The sequence below is a fragment of the Capsicum annuum genome, chromosome 12 (genome assembly GCF_002878395.1).
Source record: "Capsicum annuum cultivar UCD-10X-F1 chromosome 12, UCD10Xv1.1, whole genome shotgun sequence".
Taxonomy (NCBI): Eukaryota; Viridiplantae; Streptophyta; class Magnoliopsida; order Solanales; family Solanaceae; genus Capsicum; species Capsicum annuum.
This window is the reverse complement of record NC_061122.1, coordinates 78582588-78609026: the sequence shown is the minus strand read 5'-3', so window position 1 is coordinate 78609026 and position 26439 is coordinate 78582588. Positions and strand designations below refer to the sequence as shown.

The 26439-nt window shown below is 38.2% G+C and overlaps 1 protein-coding gene across 1 annotated transcript in view; it reads left to right on the top strand.

Annotated features, from left to right (window-relative positions):
• Positions 1 to 26439, top strand: part of LOC107849912 (uncharacterized protein At5g03900, chloroplastic) — a 94947-nt gene that overhangs the window by 14036 nt on the left and 54472 nt on the right. Inside the window, exons 2-6 of the mRNA XM_016694440.2 lie at positions 11035 to 11142; positions 11249 to 11349; positions 12753 to 12833; positions 18682 to 18754; positions 18835 to 18900. Of these exons, the coding sequence (XP_016549926.1) occupies positions 11035 to 11142; positions 11249 to 11349; positions 12753 to 12833; positions 18682 to 18754; positions 18835 to 18900 (429 nt within the window). The remainder of the gene's footprint in view (positions 1 to 11034; positions 11143 to 11248; positions 11350 to 12752; positions 12834 to 18681; positions 18755 to 18834; positions 18901 to 26439) is intronic.

The following is a 26439-nucleotide window of genomic DNA, read 5'->3' as shown; positions in this document are numbered from 1 at the left end:
GTGACTTGTGAGTACTCTCCATATATCTTGGTTGGTGAGTATTGTTTTTTCCTTAGAGAAATTTATGTGTTGTACAGTGTAGTTGCCCAAATTTAAAAGAGTAAATTAAATTAACTTAAAAGGAGAATAATATATAAAAATTCATATTTCATAGATTAGAAGTTTCATACAAACAAAGGTGCTAATATGGTTCGAATTAGTTTGTCAAAAATACAAAAAGTGGAAATATTCAATTAATATAAGCATTAAGCATTACAGATATCATTAGCAATCATATCACGAAGTCCCAACCAATACATATCACTTTCTTCTCTCACATTTTCGCCATCTATATTGTTAGCTCTTGAAGTTGTGCCTACATCAGAATCAACTGTTGGAATATATCTTTCATTCTCAGCCGTTCGAAATGCATCATCCGTATTGCATTTCTTTCTAATGTAATTATGAATGACCATAGTAGCAATGACGATATCCCTTTGTGTATCAATGTTATAGTAAGGACTAAGGCATGTCTCAGATCACCTTGCTTTTCAAACACCAAATGTGCGCTCTACTATGTTTCTACAAAAAGAATGCAAATAATTAAATTTTTCAATGCATCCTTTGGGCTCCCGCAATTGTCGTGTTGCACCACGTCGAAAGTTGGGAAGGTGATATCTCACATTATCTCCTCTGTAAGGAGCCATATATCTTTTCATGTGCGAATATCCCAAATCAACTAGATAATATTTATTTCCCAATAGATGTGGAAAGTTGAGCTCTTGTCTACGAAGAGCCTCATGAAATATACGACTTCCATGGGCCAATCCTTCCCATCCCATGCAAATGTAAAACACATGTTAAAATCTACAACGACAAGAATATTTTGAGTCGAATAACCTTTACGTCCAATGTACGGTATTTCTTGACCTTGCGACAATCTAGCTTTAACATGTGTGCCATCCAGTGCTCCAATGCAATCCTACAGGTATATACATATATAAATTTTACTTGAGTAAATAATCATGAGAGAAATTAAATAATAAGTATAATAAAGTATTTATTCAGACAAAGTGCTACTTACTTTAAAGAAAGACAAATATCGTTCGTTACATGGCTTGTGAGCTCCTACACCATCATTATAATTTTTAAATGTGGTCTAATGATATCTTTTGCGAGCTTAGAAACAACGTTTAAAACACTATGAAAGTGTTTATGAACTGTCTCTCCAGAATGTTAAAAGATATCTTGTATCATTTGGTTTCCCACTCCATGTGCACAAGTCATCAAGAACATGCCTAACATTTCGTGTGTAGAAATTCCACGAATGGGTTTAAGCCCATATTTTTCACTTAAGTCATTGGATAAATCAATAAACACTGCCCTCTTCAGGCGAAAATTTTCACAACGACGGGTTCCATTTCCTTGTAATATCTCTTGAATAAATATATTTTCGGATCACTTTGATGTATGACAAGGTTCTGCGTAAGTGTTTTTTGAATACCTTAAAACGTATTTACCTGCTAGTTGACACACAACCATCCACTCCTCGTCTTTTTGCGAATTGTTTTCAGTTCTTCATCTTCTTCATCTAACAAATCATTAAATCAGGATATATGCTAATATCCAAACTCTCCATTTAACTGAAAAACCAAAAACGCCTCACATTAGTAGAGTATGGGAGCATCCACACTCTCCATTTAACTGAAAACCATCAACATATTTTATTTTGTAAGCTGTACTATGAATCTATATAATTCATATCCCATTGCATTCTTCCCACCTAATAAGTAACAAAACATATAAATTCAAGTCAATTTAAATTCAACTCAAACAACAAATATACATAAATGTGTATGCTTACAACCATAATGTCAAACATCAAACAACAAAATACTTAAAATCATAAAAGCATGTTCTTCACATTTTCTTAAGGAGCTATAACTCATAGTTATACTCCAACCAAGACTACCGAGCTTCATCAGAAGTCACCTTAAGAAATACTTGGCGGACTTCTCTCTTAAAAAACAAGTTCGCAACATAGTTGTACATTTCAGATGGGGCAGAGATTTCAGGAATACTTGTGAAAAATTCCATGCACTTGTCAATGGTGGGATCTTCTACTGCATGAGATGTAATAGTACTTTTGCTAGACATTAACTCTACTATAGAGTGCATTTCCTCTCAAGCAGATTTTGTCTTACTCTTTTTTACTCTACTGCTAGTTCCAATACCATCAGTTGAAATTTGTTTTTTTAGTGATGACTTGCGAAAAATAAGAGAATTCATATCCTATGGGTCATTGCTTTCATCACTCCCTTTATCATTAAGATTAACAAAGCGTTCTTTGTCAAAGTTAGAAATGTTTCTTTCTTCGCCCAGATCTACTCCAATTTCAGAAATTTGTTCTTGATTCGCGGAACGTGCTCTTTTCCCCCGTAGCAACAATATAAGAAAATAGTGCATCATAGTGATAACATATGAGAGAAAGATCTCTATTCCTAAACCTCCTATATCGATAATCCACCCATAACAAAAAACAAAGAAAACTACTTTTAAGTAAATTAAGCAATGAGAGAAATAATAAAGAAATATAGAACAATGCGAGAGATATATACCTTAATCTTTTGCTGCCACCACTCATCATCTGCTGTGATTGTATTTTTTGTAGCATCCTAATCCCAACCTAGACCTGTATCCCCTCTCATCATTAGCTTAAAAAGAGTCCAATCCTGTTTCATGTTATCCCCCAATCCTGTTTCATATTATCCCCTACTTATTTTTCAATTGTTTTCTAGTATATTTTCTTCCTGTCTTCCATCGATCTTTATTTAAATGAGAGTTCGGTTTATTTCCTTTTCTAATTTTTGTTTCACACACCTCTATTAAAGAAATATGGGCATCATTGTCCCACTTAGCATTACTTCGTACAAACTATTTTCCGGTACGATGGAATATAAATAATTTGAAGATGTGAGTGAATAAGATGAGCAGTTAAAGCTTTTTCCCAAAGAAAATCTATCAAAGTGTTATCAAAAAGGAAAATATGTCATTCATAAAGAAGGAAAATACAGATACAGAGAATTAGAAAAGCCCCAAGTACAAAAAGTCCATACCGAACAAGAAACACCTAGTTCCAATTTGCAGCAAGTCATTAACTTGCAGCACCATAAATAGCTCAACACTTAAACCCTAGTCAAAGCAAAGAAACAGTCCCCTACCTCTCTCCACCCCTCCCCACCTCCGCATGATCAGTAGAAAGCAATTATATTGCGCATTCAACAACTATGACTAGTAACTGATAGAAACAGAATTCAGTCTCCAGATCATTTCGTCCTTTCATGTTAATATCAGAGTTGAAAAATAATCGACTAGGTTGAATGTAACATGAAATCAACCAATTTATCATACATGCTGCAAGCCTTACGTTCAACAATTTATAAATTCAAATGGACCAAGAAAAAAATCAAACTAGGTTGAATGTACTGCCTATTGCTATTGGAGTTGGAGTTGTTGCACTTGGTGCTTTATACTTCCATGTCAACAACAGTTCATAGATTCAAATGGACCAAGAAAAAATGTCATCATCTTCTTATTAACAGATTGAGGTGACTGCTAAATTTTGTATTAAAATTCTATGTACTTTTGTTTGTTCTATCCATTCACTCTCTACATTCCATTTCTATAGTGATGAAAATATGAATTCGCTAATTTGTCTTGTTTAAGCAAACCATTGTATGGGAAAGAAAGACCTGAAAAATATTGAATTTGAATCACAGTAATTATATTCACATGTAAGGCCTGGAATGCATTCTAATTATGCTAAATATACTTATGTCACGATAAGATTAGAATGCTATTAGTCAATAGGATTGAGTATAATAGATTTTAATCCCCATTGATTAATAGCCGAATACATACATACACAAAGGTATTACTAGTAGGACAAGGTATAATCAAACATCCTTAACGAAATAGAAATACAATGTCCATATATGGGGCAAGCATAGGATAAAAGCACACAACAAGCAACACATTGATTATTACATTGCCTAATGGAGATAAACTCAAAGTAGCTAATAGTGGTGCGACAGTGATATTAATATACATCAAAAATCACAATAGCCAATACATTGTTTGACAATCTAATCCGAAACTTTCGTACCACACTGAAACTTACTCTCATTGTCACTTGTGAATTTTGCATACCCATTAACCCATTTTCGTTTTACGAGCTTTTTTCTTCTGAAAATTGAACCCCAAAAAAACACTCAGAAAGGAGCAAAATTTGCTGTTTCAACTAAATGGTTTTCGTGATTTTCCATTTTGCTTCGTGAAAATTGAACAAAATTTACCCAAAAAGGAGCTGAATTGCTAGCAACCTATTAAAATTTGTTGCTTTAGTCGAATAAACTACCCCAAAAAATTATTCATCCCAATTCCTTACTCAACAACAACAACAACAACAACAAACCCAGTATATTCCCACATAGTGGAGTCTGGGGGGTAAAATGTTCGCAGTCCATACCACTACCCCGAAAAAGTAGAGGCTGTTTCCGATAGACCCCTGGCTCAAGACAAAGGACCATAGACAAAAGTCGCAAGCATACAACATGATAAAAATAATAGAGATACAACAACCACAAATATAAAGTACATTAACCAACAAAGGACACCCCCTCCCCCCAACCCTAGCATTACCAACTACACCAAACTCTCTTGACTACAGCCTAAGACTTGACCACACACCTTAGCCCTCTATCCTAATATTTTTCCTCCAAACCTTCCTATCGAGGGTTATATCCTCAGTGAGCCGTAACTGCTCCACGTCCCGTCTAATCACTCCTCTCCTCACTCTTCACTAACTCTACAAACATTAAATTGTTACCGAACCATTCAATAAAAAGACACAAAATAGAGAGAAAAACGAAAAAATGGAGAGAGAAACGCAAAACTAGAGAGAAAACATAAAAATTGAGAGAGAAACGCAAAATTAGAGAGAAAATGCAAATATGGAGAGAACTTACCACAAAATCTCAACGGAAAATGCAACAATTTGGGAGAGGATCTGGAGAGCTGCGATGTTAGATGTGAGGAGTAGTGAAGAGAACCGATGTTTTAGGGTAAACATGAGGGTAAAATTGAAATATGTGAGAATTACAATGGATAAAGATGTCTTTTACTTGGTCAAAGCATAATGACTTATAAGCCAAAAATAAAAAAAGTAGGGTATTACTTTAAGCTTTTGGCTTTTAAAAAGCAAATTTTGCCTTTTTGTACGTGATTTTTCAAGTTGCCTAACACTCCAAAAAGTAAAAAATGCCTTAAAAGCTAATTTGACTAGCTTTTAAGCTCATCCAAACTGACACACAATCTCTAGCTCAAATGGCTTATTAGATGTTTTTCTGTAAGATGTTATCCCAAAATACTAATAAGGAACCGTGAGAAATATAGGAGAAAAATATTATTGAATTGTTAAACTGAGACCCTATTTATATACACTACATTAAAATCTTTTTCCAACTAGGATTCTATATATTATTCCTACTCCTACTCCAATTCTAACAGGAACAAATAAAAGGGAAATAAATGCAAATCATACTTTCCTCTACATTTTTTTCCTTTTATTTTGTGCAAGTGTAAGATTGGTACCAAAAGTGTAAAATTTATTCATCTGAGAGCTACAAATTTATAGTACAGGAAAGCAAGCACACACTAAATCAAATTGCTTGATTCTAGCAGATATGAGAATCAAGATATGATATTATTTGATCTGATTACCTAACCTATCTATAACAACTTAGATATGATTTTATCAGATAATTAAGATCCTACAAAATCAAATCTTAAATATTCACAAATCAATACTCACCATTAAGTTGGCATGTAAATATCTGTCATGCCTAACTTGCTTACAAGAATTTCAAATTTTGGTTTAAACAATCCTTTTGTGAAAATACCTGCAATTTGCTGATTTGTTGGGACAAAAGGCATGGACACACTTCCTTCTTCAATATTTTTTTTTATGAAATGCCTATCCACTTCAACAAGTTTTGTTCTATCATGTTGAACTAGATTGCGAGTGATACTTATGGCCGCGTTTTTGTCATGTACAACTTCATTGGTAAATCAAACGGTTTTTTGAGTTCTTCCATCATCTTCTTGAGCCGAATCATTTCACAAATCCCATGAGCTATAGATCGGTATTCAGCTTCAATACTGCTGCGGGCTACAACATTCTGTTTTTTACTCCTCCAAGTCTCAAGATTTCCCCAGATAAATGTACAATATCCAGATGTAGACCTCCTGTCAGTAGTAGAACCTGCCCAGTCTACATCTGTAAAACTTTTAATGCCCATATGTACTTTTTCTGAAAAACAATCCCTTCCCCGTAGATCTTTTAAGATATTTTAGGATCATGTAGACCACTTCTTGGTGCTCTTCTTTTGGAGAGTGCATAATTGATTGACTAAGCTTACAACAAAAGCTATATCAGGTCGAGTATGTGACAAGTATATCAACTTCCCCACTAGTCTTTGATATTGATTGTGGTCAACTGAATTTCCTCTTTTATTTCTGAATTTTATATTCGGATCAATAGGTGTTTCAGCTGGACGACAACCACTCATCCCTGTCTCTCCTTTATTTCTGAATTTTATATTCGGATCAATAGGTGTTTCAGCCGGACGACAACCATTCATCCCTGTCTCTTTTAGAAGATGTAGCACATACTTTCTTTGTGACACCATAATGCCTTTTTTTGATCTCACTACTTCCATGCCAAGAAAATATTTCAGCTGGCCCAAATCTTTAATCCCAAACTCCGAGGCAAACTTTTTCTTTAAATTCCTCATATCAAACAAGTCATCTCCTGTAAGTATAATATCATCGACATACACTATCCGGATAGTTGTCATTCCCTCAAGAGAATGTCGAATGAACATGGTATGATCTGCTTGCCCTTGAGTGTGAGCTCGTAGAGAGATTTGTTTGGCCTGCACACTCTAGTTCCATACCTTTCTTCAAAACTTGGAGGAGGGTCCATGTAGACTTCTTCTTCGAGTTTTCCGTTCAAGAATGCATTCTTCACGTCTAGTTGTTGGAGGGGCCAATCAAGGTTGGCAACAATGGTTAGAAGAACCCTTATTGAATTCAACTTGGCAACTGGAGCAAATGTCTCAAGATTGTCAATCCCGTAAGTCTGAGTGAATCCTTTTGCTACCAAACGCGCCTTATACCTCTCTAGGGATCCATCTGATTTAAATTTGACGGTGAACACCCACTTGCAACCTATTGTTTTCTTTCCACGTGGTAGTTCTATCATTTTTCAGGTTTCATTTCTCTCCAGAGCGTTCATCTTCTCTAGAATTGCCTTCTTCCACACGGGAACGTTCAAAGTATCCTGCACATTTCTCGGTATCTCCATTTCAGGTAATTATGAAAGAAAAGCTATATAGAAAGGGGCAACTTTATATATGACACAAAATTTGACATGGGATGGTTGGTGACTTTTCTTACCCTTTTACGTTTGGCAATTGGAAGATCAAGGTCTAAACTAACAAGGGGTAAATCCGAATTAGGTTCTGGAGAATTACCTTGTGTATCAGTGAGCTCTTGCAGGGCGGACATTTGGTTCTGATAAGAGTCGTTGATCTCTTTTTTCTTGGTTCCAGTTTCTTCTTGTGTAAACCTGTAATTCCTTTATTTGTTCCCTGTTCTTGTCATTAATTGTATCATGAAAATGCTGTATTGTCTCAGTATCCTTTTTTTCATTATTTAAGTTGGGATCTCTTACCTTATCTAGGTTGTTAGTACTCAAAAAACTATTTTCTGTATCTATCATAAAATCTATCATAAATCCTACGAATCTTCACTATGTTTCTCCCCCTGAAGATGAGTTTGAAAAAACAATTGTGATTCAAAAAAGGTGACATCCATTGTGACAATAACCTTTCTAGTAATAGGGTCCTAACACTTGAAACCTTTATGACTAGGGGCATAGCCAAATAAAATGCATTTTTTAGCACGTGGATCAAGTTTACTCCTATTATGATCATGAACATGAACAACTACACCAAACCTCAAAACTCTCAAAGATAGATCAGTTGTCAATCTGAAAGTAGGGAACTATGTCTGGAACATACTGAAAGGGGTTTTAAAACCAAGTACACGGGAAAACATCCTATTAATGAGATAGATGGATGTCAAAAGAGCTTCTCCCTAAAGAAATTTAGGGACTGAATATTAAGGCTCTGGTTACTTCCATAAGATGCTTATTTTCTCGCTCCGCTACTCCATTTTGTTGGGGTGTATCAGGATATGAACTTTGGTGCACCATTCCCTTAGAAGTGAAAAAATTGCTTAGGTGGTTATTAAAAAACTCTTTCTTGTTATCACTTCGAAATATTTGAATCTTCTCATGAAATTGTGTCTTAACCACAACATAAAAGGCCTTAAATATATGTTTTACTTCCCATTTGTCTTTTAATAGGTACACCCAAGTTAGTCTAGTGTGATCATTTATGAAACTCACAAACTGCCTTTTTCCATTTACGATTGCTATCCTAGAAGGTCCCCAAGCATCACTATGGATTAACTTAAAGGGTTTTGTGGCATGGTAACTATGGGATGAAAAAGATGAACGCCTGTGTTTAGCCATTTCACAAAATTCACATTGAAAAGTGGATGTAGTTTTATTCATAGACAACTGTGGTAACAAGAGTTTCAAATAATAAAAACTAGGATGACCAAGTCCATACTGCCATGACTTGACTTTATTATCAACTAAACAGAGTTCAAACAAGTTGAACTAAAATTTATTGAATTGTCGCCATCTTCAAGAAAATAGAGACCTTCCCCGAGACCTTGTCCTGAAATACACATGAAATATTGTCAAAGATAGCACGACAATTAAGGTTTTGAGTCAGTTTGCTGATGGACAAAATATTATGAGGCAATTTTGAAACATGAAGGACATCAAAAAGAGTGAAAAAAGGGGTTAGCTTGACTGTCCCTTTCCCAACAATTGCTGAGATGGAACCATCAACAACTTTGACTTTTTTTTATTTCCTGCTAAACGAGTATAAGTCTCGAAAAAATGAGAGTTCCATGTCATGTGATCACTAGCCTCTAAATCTATGACCCAAGAGCTTATACTAGTAGAATCTATACTTGAAAAACAAATGGTACTTTACCTATGTGGGTAAAAGAACAAGTGGGAGTAGAAGGATTAGGTTTACTGGATTGGAGTTGAGATTGGAGAAGTTTGTGTATTAGCTCTAGCTGTTCCTTGGTGAATGGTGGCATTTCTGAAGAAGATTCTAGCCCCGGTTCTTTGCTGGTACACTGTAAGGCCTGGTTGCCATGTTTTTTTGCTTTTTTTTTTTGGTTCCACCTAGGCGGTTTTCCATGGATTTTTCAGCAAGTCTCATGAGTGTGTCAGTATTTTTTGCAAAAATCACACCACGACTTCTTTTTCTTGTCATTCTCATTTTTCGCAGCAACTAAAGTAGATGACTATATTTTTGCTTCCAGATTGGGATCTATTTTTAGCATAACAGTAATCCTTGTTTCTTCACGCTTGATTTTAGAAAATGTTTCCCTCAAAGTGGGCAGTGGATTTCCCCAAGAAGTCGAGAACGAAGTTCGTCAAAATCTTGGTTCAACCCTGCTAAAAACAAATATACCCTCTCACTTTCTTCCTTTTTATTGCCAAAACCATCTCGTTATAATAAAGAGTAACACTTCTCTTCCCCTGCCTCGCTTTCCACTTTTTAATTTTCAATTAAAAAATCTGAGAGGCAATTTCTGCCTCATAATAAGTCTCTCTAACAGTCACCCATATCGTCCCTAGCAGTGGGAAGAAATAAATATAGCTTACCTATGGTAGGTTCCTTGGAGTTTAGTAGCCAAGCAATTATCATTGAGTTTTCTGAACTCCAGGCGTTTATTTTCGGGTCTCGCGGTTCAGGCTTTCTCGTTTCTCCAGTCAAGTGCCCAAGTTTTCCTTAACCATCAATTGCCAAACGGAAAGATTGTATCCATTCCAAATAATTCTTTCTATTCAGCTTGTGAGAAGTAAGCTGAAAGGAAAAATAAGAAGAATCGCCACCTTGATTCATTGTTGTCTCGGTCGGAACTTTGTTAATAAAACTCTCGGCTTCTGTTAATGATGTTGGGTGACGTAGCGCAGTTTTAGTCATCAGCAACACAAGAATAAAGCAAAAGTGTTGGCTCTGATACAATGTAAGATAGGTATCTAAAGTGTACATTTTATTCATTGGAGAGCTACAAATTTATAATACAGGAAAACAAACACACAGAGAATCAAATCGCTTGGTTCTAGCGGATATGAGAATCAAGATATGATCTTATTTGATCTAATTACCTAACCTATCTATAGCAACTCAGATCTGATTTTATCAGATCAATTAAGATCCTACAAACTCATATCTTAAATATTAATCTACAGTAAGATTTAATTGATCTTCAACTAAATATCATAAATTCCATTGTGTGAGCTAGACATTCGACTTTCCAAAAGTTATTTAAGCAGAAATTTATATTTGGAGGCTAATGCTAAGCAAGTTAAACTCAGCGGACCCAATGGTTGGATATACTTATTTAAGAATTGCACTGGCTTTTTCAGAATAATGTAGGGCCTCTCTTGCTATTGGCTCATATTGCCTGTAAAGCTTGCCAGAAAACATGAAGTAGTCTTATTTTGATTGAATCGAATGGTTAGTAAAAATAGAAAAGGTTAACCCAAAGGATGATGAGTTTGTGCTTAAGAGTGATGACAATGGTAGCTGTAAAGGTTGCAACATCCTTGTGAAGGTTCATATGTTGTATTGACAATTTTGTTTCAAGGTTCTTTATTAGGGTTTTATGTTGGAGTCCTCTAAATTTTTGTGCATTTTAGTATCTCATTGAACTTTTTAGTTCTTTCTTTAAGTTGATCACCTTTTTTGATGGATGACTTGTAGAGTTGTAGCGTGGTGCATTATGCTACATTTTGGTTGTTTAATCAGATTTTGGCCAATATGGTTTTGGCAGGTGTCAGATGAAGGTGATGTCCTCTATGTATTTCCTAAGGACTATCGTTCAAATCTCATGGCTAAATCATTTAGGATGAAGATTGAGCCTTTGTTGGAGAAAGCAAAGGTATTAATCCTATTTTTATTGGTGATGTCAATGTGTAATTTGAAATAGGTTTACCAATAATACTTATCTTTCACTTATCTTCTGAGGGAACCTCAATACTTTGCAGCTTGCAGGTGAATACTTAGTGAGGGTATCTTTCGGTACAACACTAATTGCTTCGATTGTCATTGTCTATACAACCATAATAGCTATCCTCTCTAGTAGAAGGTATCTGTAGACACAAAGTGTTGGAATCATTTTGTACCTACTTTTGCTTGAGATACTTTTTCTTTTCCCCCCCCCCCCCCCCCCCCCCCCACAAAGCCTGTTTGGAAATAAGGCCGTTTGAAAAGTCATCTTCTAATTGGAATTGGATGTAATTACACAATTTTGACATATTCGTTTGACCAGTAATTACTTGGTCAACATGTAAATGAGGGGAGTATAATTACATTCTTCAATTCTCAAGTGGGGCTTATGAATTGCTGATAGTTACATGGTGTAATTACAATGTTATTTTTAATTTCTTCCGTGCTTGTTTGATTTGTATTACTTTTAATTTAAAAATTTAGTTTTTACTTTTTACTTTTTTTTTTTTTTTAATATATTATTCTTTTTTCTTTTTTTTTTTTTACTTATTTTGAAACTTTACTCCATGTGCTTCCATGTAATTTCTCATATTTGTTGCTTTCATATTTGTTTTTCTTATTTTCTTCATTTTGCTTCCATGTAATTTCTCATATTTGTTGCTTGCATATTTAAAACTACACCTCCTAATAGTAGAAAAGCATGATTCATCTAGGAGACTTGGCTTATAATTAGTGATGTCATTAAAGTTGGATTTCCTTGCTCAATGAGGTTATAGACAAACTTGACTCATACTAAGTGATGTAAGAATTAAAATAAGAATTAAAGGTCTCTAGAGAATGAGTTCGATTCAAAAAGAATGACCCTTTCCCTTTTTAGCAACTCCTTAATTTTAAGATTTAAGGTCATTTTGGTACATTTGACATATCTTTAGTTTAAGACCACAAGATTCAAAAGTCTCTTTTATTTTCTTAAAATCCGTGCCAAGTCAAAATAGGCCAAGCAAATTAAAAAGGAGGGAGTATTTATTATCAAATATTTGAAAATGTTGTGTGGTTGTAAAATATTGATTTTTTGTCATGCATCCCCATGATAGTTTGCAAAATGTGTGTTTGGTTAAAATTTTTATTAATTAGTTCAACTGAAATATTGTTTGCTTGAAAACTAACTATCAATTACTTTAGTTACAAATCTACAATTATTTAATACTACATTAAAAAATGAATATATATTTTGGATGCCTAGTAATATATAAAATTTGGTAATAGTTGTTATATAGACATGATTATCAAACATTAACGTCTAGTTTTTGATAATTAACTTTATTTAAAAAATTTAAAAAATCTGACAATGGAATTACACTTGTGCAACCAAACACTACGTTTGTAATTTCACCGTAATCATGTTATGAAAAACAAACAGGTCTTCGTAATTACTATACTGTGTAATTACTATCCTAGTAATTACACCAAATTCAGTTACAAGGTTGCTTTCCAAACATTTAGTTTTGAGTCATTTGTTTCTGACATTTGCTTTCTTTACAGTGAAGAAGACAATCGGGGAAGACGAGGCAGATCTTATGACAACGGCTTCACGTTTTACTTTAGTCCAACAGATTTATTCTGGTAATTATAATTTGATCCATTGTTGTGGAAAAAGCAATGCCGCTCTTGTGCAGTTTTGCTTACCTTTGTTTTGCTTCTTGAAGTTTATAAAGCGTCTCACTTAGGGCCTCTTTTGTTCGTGTCCTTAAATTTGACCGATTTCATAGTTATCTTATTATGTAAATTTTGTTGTAACAACATGAGGTCATTAATTTAGAGGTAATCGAGTGTTTTCTTATCCTTGATTTGATATTAACTTATTGCCCCATCTGAGTCAACATTATTTTTACGTTGCATTTGTTAGTTTGGTTATGACCTAAGTACTCAAAGAACCAGGTTTTTCGAGCAACTATGTAAGAAGGTAAATTGAGAAAAACCATTGATGAACTGAGAAGGAATTTCCTTGGGAAGGAAGAACAATGAGAAAAATAAGATACATAAGGTTAACTGGAGCACTCTTGACAGTTAGCAAAAAGAAGTGAGGTTGGGCAATTAGAGACCAGAAGATCCAGAATCAAAGCCTGATGTTGAAGTGGTTGTGGAGGTTGCTCTAGATGAGAACTCACTGTGGGAAGAGGTAATTAAAACCAAGTATGGGATGAGAGGTAATTGGACAACAAATCCTGTGAACACTTCTTGTGGGGGTCAGTATGTGGAGATCCATAATAAGGAACCTTTGGCCATTAATTAGAAACAATACAACACACAAACTAGGTAATGGGATGAAGATTCAGTATGGGTAGACAATTGGTTAGTTCAAGATTTTTTGAAGCAACAACTGTGGCTGGTGTATGGTCACATCAAAGGTGGAATCTTAGCTTCAAAAGACTATTAAATGGGAGATTGGTAGAATCTTAGAGTTCTACAATCTATTGGCACAATTCTGAGGTATTACCATACCTAAGGAGTCAGTTTTGACTTATATGATTTGTAAAGAAGGACTATCAGTTATATTCAAAATGTTCTTATGTGGAGACAACCTCATGCAGAAATGCAAGGTAAGACCACATACGATAGACCCTTGTGGTTGAGCCCTTCCCCAGACCTTGCGCATAGTGGGAAATTTAGCACACCGGGCTGCCGTTTTTCTTACTTCTGTGGAGAAAAGGCAGAGACAATAGCCATTTCTCTTACTCCGCAAATGGACAAACAAGCTTTGAAAAATTTTCATTAACCGAAGGGAAATTAAGTGGGTGATGCGAAGAATAGTTGATATTTTGAAAAGTTAGAGCAGGGATGACAAGCTATCCAGTTATAAGGAGAGACGGAGGATTGTCCTGGCATGCATATAGTGGACAGTTTGGAGAGAGAAATCTTGAGATGCGTTGAAGGCAAAACAACACCATTAAAAAAAAATGAAGATGAACTGATAAGTCGTTTACTATTTTTGTTGTAAACAAGAATATTTGGAAGATGCATGATTTATCTATTGTGAGAAATATAGAAGAAAAATATTATTGAATTGTTCTCTAAATTATTACATTGAGATCCTATTTATAGATACTAAATTAGACTCCTTTTCCAACTAGGACACCGACATTACAATCCTTTTTCAAGTAGGATTCTATATAATATACCTATTCCTACTCTTATTCTAACACTCCCTCTCAAGCTGGTGCATACAAGACATATGTACCGTGTTACATAGTTAATACGACGACCAGTGACTTGTGAAAATATCTGCAAATTGATCACTCAATTTTACAAATTTTGTAACAATATCTCTGAAAAGTAGCTTCTCTCTTAGAAAATGACAATCAATCTCAATGTGCTTTAGTCCTCTCATGAAATACTAGATTTGATGCAATATGAAGAGCCGCTTGGTTATCACACACAAGTTTTATTTCACCTATTTCTCCCAATTTTAACTCTCTTGACAACTGTTTAATCCAAATTAGCTCACAGGTGGCTATCACCATTGCTTAATATTCTGCATTTGCACTAGATCGAGCAACTACAGTCTGTTTCTTACTCTTTGAGGACACCAAATTACCTCCTACTAAAACACAATATCAAGATGAAGTACGTCTATCACAAAATGATCTTGCCAATCAGTGTTTGTATATCCAATGATTTGCTCATGACCTCAATCCTCGAACAGTAGTCCTTTACCTGGAGCTGACTTAATATATCACACAATGCGAAGAACCACATCCTAACGTCTATCACAGGGAGAACCCATAAACCGACTTACAACACTCGTAGGATAGGAAATGTCAGGTCTGGTCACTGTGAGATAATTCAACTTACCTACTAGATGCCTGTATTTTCCAGGATCATTGAGTGGCTCCCCTGTCCTGACATGAGTTTAGTATTAGGATTCATAAGAGTGTCAATAGGTTTACATCCTATCATTCCTGTCTCCACGAGAATGTCTTAAGGCATACCTGCGTTGCGAAATAACAATAGCTGATCTTGACTAAGCAACTTCACTACCTAAAAAGTACTTCAGTCTGCTAAGGTCTTTAGTTTGGAAATACTGAAAGAGGTATTTCTTCAAATTAATGATACCATCTCGATCATTGCCGGTAATGACGATATCATCAATGTAAACCACCAAATAAATACATAGATTTGGTGCAGAATGTCGATAAAATACAGAGTGATCTGCCTCGCTACGAATCACGCCAAACTTATGAATTACTGTGTTGAACTTTCCAAGCCAGGCTCGAGGAGATTGTTTTAGGCTATAAAGTGACCGATGCAATTGACACACCAGATTAAACGCTGCCTGAGTAACAAAACTAGGTGGTTGCTCCATATAAACTTCCTCCTCAAGGTCACCAGGGAGAAAAACATTCTTAATATCCAACTGAAAAAGAGGCCAGTGTCGAACAACAACCATGAATAACAAAAGACGAACAAATTCTATTTTAGCTATGGGAGAGAAGGTATCATTATAATCAAGCCCAAATATCTGGGTGTACCCCATGTCAACAAGGCGTGCATTAAGTCGATCATTTTGGCCGTCTGAACCAACTTTCACTGCATATACCCAACGACAACCAATAATTGATTTACTTGGGAGAGGAACAAGCTCCCAAGTACCCATCATATGTTAAGCAATCATCTTGTCAATCATGGCCTGTCGCGATCCTGTATGAGAAAGTGCTTCTTTTGTGGACTTGCGGATGAAGATGGTGGATAAGAATGGTATAAAGGCAAAGTGAGGTGATGATAGACGATGATTACTTAAAAGGGTATAATCAGGATTAGTATTACGAGTGGACCGTATACTTTTTCAAAGTGAAATCGGAGGAGATAAGTCTGTAGTAGGTGCATGGTCGGGTGTAGGATGGGAATCATATGGGCCCATGCCGTACGTGGATGACGATGATAAGTCAGGAGTTGAGGCACTTTGGATGGAGATGTAGAAGTAACAGTAGGATCCTTAAAAGTCAATATAGGTAAGACCTCAAAAACGTTAGGATGATCAGGATCAGAAGAAGATAGTAAAGTACGGTTGAGATTCAAAGAATGTGACATCAACCGATATAAGGTACCAATAAAGTGCCCCGTCGTTGGGAAATTAGATCTGATTGTCGGACCTTGATTGGAATCAAGAAGTAACTACATGGGCAGCCTCGGATTAAAGAGGCGACCCTACTGGAAAGAGAACTTGCCGGAAAAAGTGGTCGGAAACTGCTCACGCATCGTTGCGTGGATCTGATGCGCTTACCGAATATCTGCTTCTGGCGGCGCGTGAGGACGCGTATAGTACTTGTTTCCGGTGACTGTGGTTTTGTCGCCGGAAAGTTCCGAACTTGGTGGTGGGCTGGTTTTCGGAAAATAAAGAACTGATTGACAAGGTCATTTGAAAATTTGCAGTGGCGGCTGATTTCGCTGGAATGCTGCACAAAGATACTTTTCTCACCAATTCTCTGATACCATGTGAGAAATATAGGAGAAAAATATTATTGTATTGTTGTCTCTAAATTATTACATTGAGATCCTATTTATAGACACTACATTAGACTCCTTTTCCAACTAGGACACTGACATTACAATCCTTTTTCAAGTAGAATTCTATATAGCATTCCTATTCCTACTCATATTCTAACATCTGTGATGTCCTAGATTATTTGTAAGATGACACACATCCAGGAACTTTTGTTTTATTCTGGTTCCGTGTATATTTTGTGGCTCCACAATTTGTTTAGTGCACCTTTTATATATATATATATAAAATTGTTACCATTCTAAAGAAAAGGTTATATTGTGGATAGACAACTTGTGTTTGTGTTGGTTTTTTTTTTCGGGGGGTGGGGGGGTATGCAATTTTTTGGTGTTTGCTGCAGCATTCGTCATGGTCTACCTAAAGATTGCACCATTATTTGGAGGCTAGTTTTTTTCTTTTTTGAGATATGACAAAAAGTGGTTAGGCTTGTTTCGCTGCTTTGTGGTTTGTCCTAGCAGTACAACAAAATATTTTACCGACTCTCGACGGGGTTTTATTAGGGGTGTTGGTGGCCTCTATTTTCACAAAAATATTAAGATATAGTTTTTCTTGCTCCAACAAGTGGATGTTAAAGATGCACCTAAGAATTAAGATACAGATCAACTGCAATTTTGTAATACATAACCTTCTCTGACAGCGTGCTCTGGTAGAGTTCCTACTTAATTTTTAATTTTGAAAATCAAATCTACTCGTCTTTTGAATAGATATTTTATAGTATTACCTTGTGGGTGTCTTGTTTCCTTTATTTTCTAGCGGTGCGATATCCTTTGTTGTTTGCTTTTATGGGTTTTGTTTGTTATATTGTTATTTGTCCTGAGCTGTCCTGAGCCGTCATCTGAGGTAGTGGTATGGACTGCGTACACTTTACCCTCCCCAAACTCTACTTTGTGGGAATACACTAGGTATATTGTTGTTGTTGTAAATCCACTAGTCTTTAGAAGCATGTTACTGTGTTGCGAATTTCCTGAGTCCAGCCCCTGCACGTTGGCCTTCTCAAGGCAAGCAAAGGGAAGAACTAGGAACAACTAGCTGTCAGTGGTTGTGTTGCAACACGTTCTTGTGCCATTTCCTTGTTGGTTTCATATAGCCTGTTTGGCCAAACTTATTTTTTCCCCGAAAGGGCTTATTTTTTCTTAGAAGTATTTATTTTTAAATAGTGAGGTGTTTGGCCAAGCTTTTGAGAGAAAATAAGTGTTTCTAGGGAGTAACAGAAGTTGGTTTTCGGAAGTCAAATAAAACCTAAAAACACTTACTTGAAAAGCACTTTTGAAAAAAAACACTTAAAAGCACTTTTAAACAGCTTGACCAATCTCAAAAGTGTTTTTTGAATTTTTGGCCAAACACAAACTTCTTCTCACCAAAAGTGCTTTTGAAATAAGCACTTCTCAAAATAATTTGATTTTATATAAGTTTGGCCAAATAGACTATTAGTATCTGCTTGAATGGCGTTTCACCTCCCCAGTATTCTTTTTATTCCCAAACCTAAGCAGTTTAAAAAGGGAAGAAGATACTTATTTGAGCTTGATCATTTTAGTTAATCTAAATAAAGTAACTTTATTTATTTGAAAAATGAAAGATAGTAGCACCAAGATGTTTGGTTTTGTCCTCTCCTTTTCCTGATTTATTAGTGACTATTACAGCTAACCTAGTACAGTAAAAATATTATTTTTTGCTTGCAGGTATTACATGCAAGAACTATTACTGCTTCTGTTTCTGGAAATAATACTACTTTATTTCTCACATTTTAATGTTCTAACCTAGCAACCGTGATACATGTCCAGTGGAGTAACTTTAGCATGACCTATATATGGGAGAACCTTAGGGTGATTTTTCCATTTTGAAATATTATGTACAATGGCTAAAAGCTTCATGAAAGCCTGGGCACCTTTCTAATCAAGTTAATTCTTTTAGGTATTGGGATCCATACTACTATAGGAGACGACGAGTTCACAAAGAAAGTGGTGGGATGAACTTCATTGAATCTGTATGTGGTAAAAGGAATTGGAGTAGATAGTTTATAATTGCGTCCAAGTCTTTCATGACTAACAGTTTCTAAATTTGCAGGTTTTCTCCTTTGTATTTGGTGATGGTGATCCAAATCAAGAGATTGAAGAGGAGAGGTGGAAGTTGGTAATAATTGGGCACTGAATTTAGTGGTCCGTTGCTCTTGGTTTTTCTATTCTTTTTTCTCGGGTGGGGGTGGGCTTGGACATGTGAATAACGGGAAAGGGAAGTAGAAGAGGATAGCTTTCAGTGGGATTAAAATCTTACTCATTCCAGATTGAATTGCAACCACTAAGCTACAAGTCTAAGCCAAGTGGTCCATTAATTCAATTATTCATTCCTGGCATTGTGATAACTTGTCTTCTTCTTATGTTTTCCTCTTCTCTTTCCTGCTTCTGCTAAATCTTTGATCTTGCTTTTGGTTGGGTGTTAATCTCTACCCACATAAAATGGCATGAGATGTTGAAATGTTCTATAGTTGTTCTGTGTTACAGTGTCTTTCGTCCATAATCAGTTGTTCTATTTTAGTTTTTTCGTTAGAGTCTTTATTTTGCAGTTACAAATTCTTATCTAGATACCTTATTGACATGCCAGGACGTCTCTTTGGTTACATTGTCCGGATAAAGGGGTAGGTATCCTGGATGAAGTGACCCTTGCTTCAATCTTTGACTGCATCGTATAGATGACAAAGAGTCCTGTAGTTATACTTTTGTATTTTAAGTTTGGTGAGAAATAGTTAGATATAAGGGGTGCTTGATTTTTTGTATCTTAAGTTTGGTGAGAAATAGTTTGATAGAAGGGGTGCTTGATTTTTTTTCCCTGTTGAGGGGAGAGGTATAAATGCCAATGCGCTCATAGTCTCATGTTGCTACTTGGTTATTTGAGCAACGAATCGAAGAGAGTGAGGTACAGTTTTGCGTGGTGGGCTGGTTGCCAGTTCGAATTTTCCATGCTTAATTTTAACTTTGTTGGTAGGTAAAGAATTAAGTTTTATTGATATACCAGCAAAAAGAGAATGCTGGGAGAGACTTAATGTTAACCTTTTTCTTTCTTTGGGACGGGGAATGAATTAGAATTAGGTTGACCATTGGATGTATAGTTTCCCAAAATAAATGAATGACTGAAAATTGGCTTCTTACTTTACCACTTCAAAGGAATAATATAGTTGTATTTAGTATCTACGGTTACATAAATATCATTTCTGATATTAAACAAAAAGGATGCTCAAGGAAGTATAAAGTTGAAGAAATGGATCCACAACTATGGCCAGGAAATAGAGAAGAATAAAACTAAAAATCTTTACAATGTTTTTAATTATTGCAAGCTCACAACATGATGCGAAGATGAAAAACATAAAACAATCTTGGTATACTTATTTTGGCATCTAATCACGCCAATGGCTGCCAATTTCTGTAACCTAGTTTTAAAAGTAGAAAGAGATTGGATTGAATTTGCTGACTTGTCGTAGCCCCATGTTTAATATCCACAGGTACTTCTTGCCTTCTACGTTATTGGAGAAAAATGCTGATGGCTAGGAAGCTGCTACCCAAATAATAACTCTTCTTTTTGGCGGTCTTAACTCATGAAGTGATTTCATTTGGGAAAGTCAAATATGAGGCATTATTTACTCTTCTATTTTGATAGGACTGCTCCTTTAACATGTGGAGATAATGTCTCTTTGTTTCTTACCACCCGTTTGGTCATAAGAATTTTTTACTTTTTTTCGAAAATTATTTCACTTTAGTGAAAATGTGGGTGTTTGACCATGAGAATTTCAAATTGAATTCCAAATTGTTTTTGGAAAAGTGAAAACAAGTTTTATTGTTAGAAATGACCCCATTTTTTTTATTTACAAAAATTCCCTATATTATTATGTGCATGACGGTTTTGGTTTTGGGGAGAGGAATGAAGGACAAGCTTCTCTTTTGGATTTTCTAGGGCTTTTGGATGGTGGATAACGAATTCGAGCTTTCCGAAGAAGGAGGAACACCTTATTATGTTTCGTAGTTTACTGTCTTCTTTGATGTCTAAGTGTATGAGAAAATTTCTCCAAGAAGCATGCTTTCAGTAATCAATTTCTTTCGGCTTTAGTTTGCCATTTTTCCCTAACGTCTTTCTCTCTCCGGCGAAGCAGATGTCGGTGTAATAACATCACCGACGACAGGTAAGTAAGATACCGTCTCTCTTTCCCCTCGTTTCTCTCTCTCCCCCTCCCTCTTTCCTTAAAGCTGGTTCACTCTCTTGACGGCACGTGGGTTTCCACTGTTTCCACTCCGAGACGGGTAAGCGGCGCCGGCGACGGGATAGAATCGGAGCAAATAATTAAAAAAAAGAGACAAGAATAGAAGTATAGACGAGAAGGAAGCAGATCTTGACCCTCAGACCAGATCTGACCCGGCGACCTTCCGGTGACATTCTGGCGACCAATTTCACCCTAATTTGCCGGATTTCAGCGTAGCAAGTAGGAGCTGAATACTTGATCCACGTACCCTGGTGACTTCTAACCTCAGAACTTTATTTTATCGCACTTTCTTGTATCACGCCTTTTCCGTTATCTTCATTGTTTATATTTTGCGTGGGCTATTTTGTTGCGTTCTGTCTGGTTATTTCTAGGCTGTGTGGTTATCTTCATTGGTTATTTCTAGCATCTGCTGTTCTTGAAATTTGGTTGCATTGTGTGCTTTGCGTTTGCCTTTAATAGTTACAGCTGTTTTTTTGCCTTCTTTGTACTTTTCGTCGAGTAGTGGCTTGGGTGGTTAATGGTGGAGTAGGGTTATGTCTTGGGGGACTGGTGGTGGGGTCGGGGTTCGGTGTTGGGATAGGTTTGAGATGCGGAGTGCGAGGTATTAAGGGAGGGGATAAGTGAGATGATAGGTTAAGGGTAGGGTCGTGGAACATAGGGACCCTTTAGGGTAAGTCGATAGAATTGGTAATGATTCTTAGGAAGAGAAGGATCAATATTGCGTGTGTTTAGGAGAAGTGGGTAGGTTCCAAGGCTAGAGATGTAGATAGATACAAGTTGTGGTACTCTGGTAGTGAGAGGCGTAGGAATGACGTAGGTATCTTAGTGGACGAGGAGCTTAGGGGCAGGTAGTAGAGGTTAAAAGGGTTAGTGATAGGGTGATGACTATCAAGTTGATCCTTGGGGGGTCTTCTTTGAACATATGTAGTTCATATGTGCCACAGGCAGGCCTGGACGAGGAGGAGAAGAAGAGATTTTGGGAGGTTTTGGACGAGGTGGTAAGATGCGTGCCTAGTTCAGAAATGATTTTCATAGGAGGGGATTTTAATGGGCACATCAGGTCTCTGCCTATGGGTTATGATGATGTACATGGAGGCTTCGGGTTCGGGGATAGGAATGTTGAGGGAGCTGCTCTTTTAGATTTTGCGAGGGCCTTTGGGTTAGTGGTAGTGAATTCTAGCTTTCCGAAGTAGGAGGAACATCTGGTTACTTTTCGTAGTAGGCTAGTCAAGACTCGGATTGACTTTTTGTTGCTTAGGAAGGAGGATAGAGCAATGTGTAAGGTAATCCTGGGTGAGATTCTTGCGACCCAGCATAGACTTCTGGTGATGGACTTGGTTATCAAGAAGGGCATGAAGAGACGGGGTGGGGAGGGTCGACTTAGAGTTAGGTGGGGTGGCCTGACTCCAGTTAGTGCCGTGGAAATAGGGGCGAAGTTAGAGGGGATGGGGGTTGGGGAGGGTAGGGGGACGTGGATAATATGTGGGATAGGACTGCGGGATGTATCAGAGAGTGCTAGAGAGGTGTTGGGTGTCTCAAGGGGCTGGAGAACCTATGGTAAGTTGGTGGAGAGTAAGGATGAAGAGGAGAAGCGAGTGAGCTGGGAGGAGTATAAGTTAGCTAAGAAGGTAGCTAAGTTAGCTGTTACAGCTGCTAAGACAACTTTTGAGAGTTTGTATAAAGAGTTAGAGGAGAAAGGTGGGGAAAAATGGTCGTTAGGCTTGCCAAGGCTAGGGAGCGGAAGGGTTGGGATCTGGATCAAGTGAAGTGCATTAAGGGGGAGGATGGCAGAGTTTTGGTGGAGGACGCCCTCATTAAGAAAAGATAGCAGTCGTATTTTCATAAGCTCTTGAATGATGAGGGGGATAGAGGTGTTGTGTTAGGGGAGTTGGAGCACACCAGGGAGTGTCGTGATTTCGGATATTGTCGGCGTTTTGAAGTCGAGGAGGTCAGGGAGGCTATTTGCAAGATGTGAAGGGCAAGGCGATAGGACCCGACGAGATTCCGATTGATTTTTGAAAGTTTTCTAGCGGGGCAGGGTTGAGGTGGTTGACCAACCTGTTTAACAACATTTTCAAGTCTGCGAAGATGCCTGAGGCGTGGAGATGGAGCACGATAATTCCACTATATAAGAACAAGGGTGACATTCAGAGTTGCAATAACTATCGGGGTATTAAGTTGTTGAGTCACACGATGAAGATTTGGGAGAGGGTGGTGGAGCGGAGGTTGAGGAAGATTGTGTCTATTTCGGAGAATCAATTTGGATTTATGCCTGGTCGCTCGACAACTGAGGCAATTCACCTTGTGCGGAGACTGGTAGAGCAGTATAGAGAGAGAAAGAGGAATCTTCACATGGTGTTTATTGAGTTGGAAAAGGCGTATGACAAGGTCCTAGGGAGGTTCTTTGGAGATGCTTGGAGGCGAGGGGTCCCTGTGACTTATACATCAGAGCGATTAAGGATATGTTTGAGGGGGCGAAGACTCGAGTCAGGACGGTGGGAGGAGATTCTGAGCATTTTTCGGTCTTGATAGGGTTGCACCATGGATAGACTCTTAAGTCCGTTTTTATTTGTCGTGGTGCTGGATGTGTTAACGCGTAGTATACAAGGCGAGGTGCCTTGGTGTATGCTTTTTGCGGATGATGTAGTTTTGATTGATGAGTCGCGGCAAGGTGTTAATGATAAGCTGGAGGTTTGGAGACAAACCCTGGAGTCTAAAGGTTTCAGATTGAGTAGGACCAAGACAGAGTATTTGGAGTGCAAGTTTTGTGACTCAAGGCAAGATGAGGAGGTGCTAGTGAAGTTGGACTCTCAGGCAGTTTGCAAGAGGGATAGTTTTAAGTATCTTGGGTCTGCGATTCAGGGGAAGGGAGAGATAGATGAGGATGTCTCTCACCGTATTGGGGCAGGTTGGATGAAATGGAGGCTCGCTTCGGGAATTTTATGCGATAAGAAGGGCGTCCTAAGCTTAAAGGCAAATTTGATAGAGTTGCAGTTCGGCCGACTTTGTTGTATGGAGCGGAGTGTTGGCCAGTTAAGAATTCTTATATCCAAAAGTTGAAGGTGGTGGAAATGAGGATATTGCGTTGGATGTGTGGTCTTACAATGGCTAACAAGGTTAGGAATGAGATTATTCGGGAGAAGGTGGGAGTGGTATCGGTGGAGGAAAAAATACGGGAAATGAGGTTGAGATGATTTGGTCATGTGCTGAGGAGGGGCACGGATGCCCCAGTTCGCAGGTGTGAGAGGCTGACGTTCGATGGTTTCAAGCGGAGTAGGGGTAGACCGAAGAAATACTGGAGAGAAGTGATTAGACATGACATGAATATGACCCTGGATAGGAAGGTTTGGAGGAAAAACATTAGGATAGAGAGATAAGGTGGGTGGATGAATCGTAGTCAGTAGTTAGGGGGGCTTTGGTTTCTTTTGTTTGGTAATGTACATTATTTTTGTGGATGTCGTATCTATGTTAGTTCTATCATGTTTCATACTTTGGATGTTTTTGTATATTGTCCCGTGTCTTGAGCCGGGGGTCTATTGAAAACAGCCTCTCTACTTCTTTAGAGGTAGTGGTATGGACTGCATACACTCTACCCTCCCTAGACCCCACTTGGTGGGAATATATTGGGTTTGTTGTTGTTGTAGTTTAGTGGCCAAGACTTATATAGACTTTTTGCTCCTTAGGAAGGGTGATAGAACGCTATGTAAAGACTGTAAATTCATACCTAGCGAGAATCTTTCGACTCAACATAGGTTGTTGGTGATGGACTTGGTAAATAAAGGCAGAAAAAAAAGGAGTATGGAGGCTCGGTCCAGGATTAAGTGGGGTAGCTTGACTTTGGCTAGTGCTTTGAAGATGGGGGAGAAGTTGAAGAGTAGGGGGGCTTGGGGAAGTAGAGGGGATGTGGATAGTATATGGGAGACGACTGCCAGTTGCATTAGGGAGACCGCTAGAGATGTGTTGGTGTCTCGAAAGGTCAATCTGGCAAGCATCGAGAGGACTGGTGGTGGAACGAAATGGTTAAGAGGAAGGTGGAGTCTAAGAAGTTGGCTTATGCTAAGTTGGTTGAGAGCAAGGATGATGATGAGGAGTATAAGGTAGCTAGAAGAGAGGTTAAGTTAGCGGTTACGACGGCTAAGACAACAACTTTTGAGAGATTGTATGCGGCTAAGACAACAACTTTTGAGAGATTATATCTTTATATTTTCCTATACTTTCGTGTAGTTGTGGCTGTGGGCGGTAATGGGGGGATAGGGTCATGTCCGAGGGGGTTGGGGCGTGGGGCCTTGGTGTGGGCGGGGGATGAGGAGAGGGCGGGAGTGGGAGGGAGGCCAAGGTTTGGCCGCGGGGGTGGGTGGGGGGTGGGGTAGTGGAGGGCGTGTGGAGAGTGACGGTAGGTTGAGGGTTGGGTCTTGGAATATAGGGACCCTTCAAGGTAAGTCCATAGAGCTTGTGAAGATTCTTAGGAAGAAGAGGATCAACATTGCGTGTGTCCAAGAGACCAAGTGGGTAGGGTCTAAGGCTAGGGATGTGGATGGTTACAAGCTGTGGTACTCTGGGAGCGAGAGGCGTAGGAATGGAGTTGGCATCTTATTAGATGAAGAGCTTAGAGGTCAGGTAGTGGAGGTGAAGAGGATCAACGATAGGTTGATGACTATTAAGTTGGTCATTCGGGGGTTTACCCTGAACGTGTGTAGTGCTTATGCGCCGCAAGTGGGATCTGAGGGGGAGGAGAAGATGCGGTTTTGGGAGGCTTTGGAAGAGGTGGTGAGAGGCGTGCCTAGTTCGGAGAAGATTGTTGTAGCAGGGGATTTCAACGGGCACATCGGGGCGCTATCGGGAGGCTTTGGTGATGTGCATGGTGGTTTTGATTTTGGGGAGAGAAATGAAGAGGGGGCGACCCTATTGGAGTTTGCGAGGGCCTTTGGGCTGGTGGTGGTGAACTCGGGCTTCCCGAAGAAGGACGAGCACCTGATCACCTTTCGAAGCGCGATAGCCAGGACTCAGATTGACTTTTTGTTGCTTAGGAAAGGGGATAGGGCGTTGTGTAAGGACTGTAAAGTCATCCCGAGTGAGAATCTTTCGACCCAGCATAGGCTCTTGGTTATGGATTTGGGTTTAAAGAAGGATAGAAAGAGGAGGAGTAAGGAGTGTAGACCGAGAATTAAGTGGGGCGGCCTGACGCCAGTGAATGCGTGGGAGATAGGGGAGAGGTTGGCGGGAATGGGGGTGTGGGAGTGTAGGGGGGACGTGGATAGTATGTGGGACGGCGGCAAGGTGCATCAGGGAGAATGCAAGTGTGGTGTTGGGTGTTTCTAGGGGCCGGGCCGGGCACCATCAGGGGGATTGGTGGTGGAATGAAGAGGTGGAGAAGAAAGTGGGGACCAAGAAAGGGGCGTATGCTAAGTTGGTGGAAAGTAAGG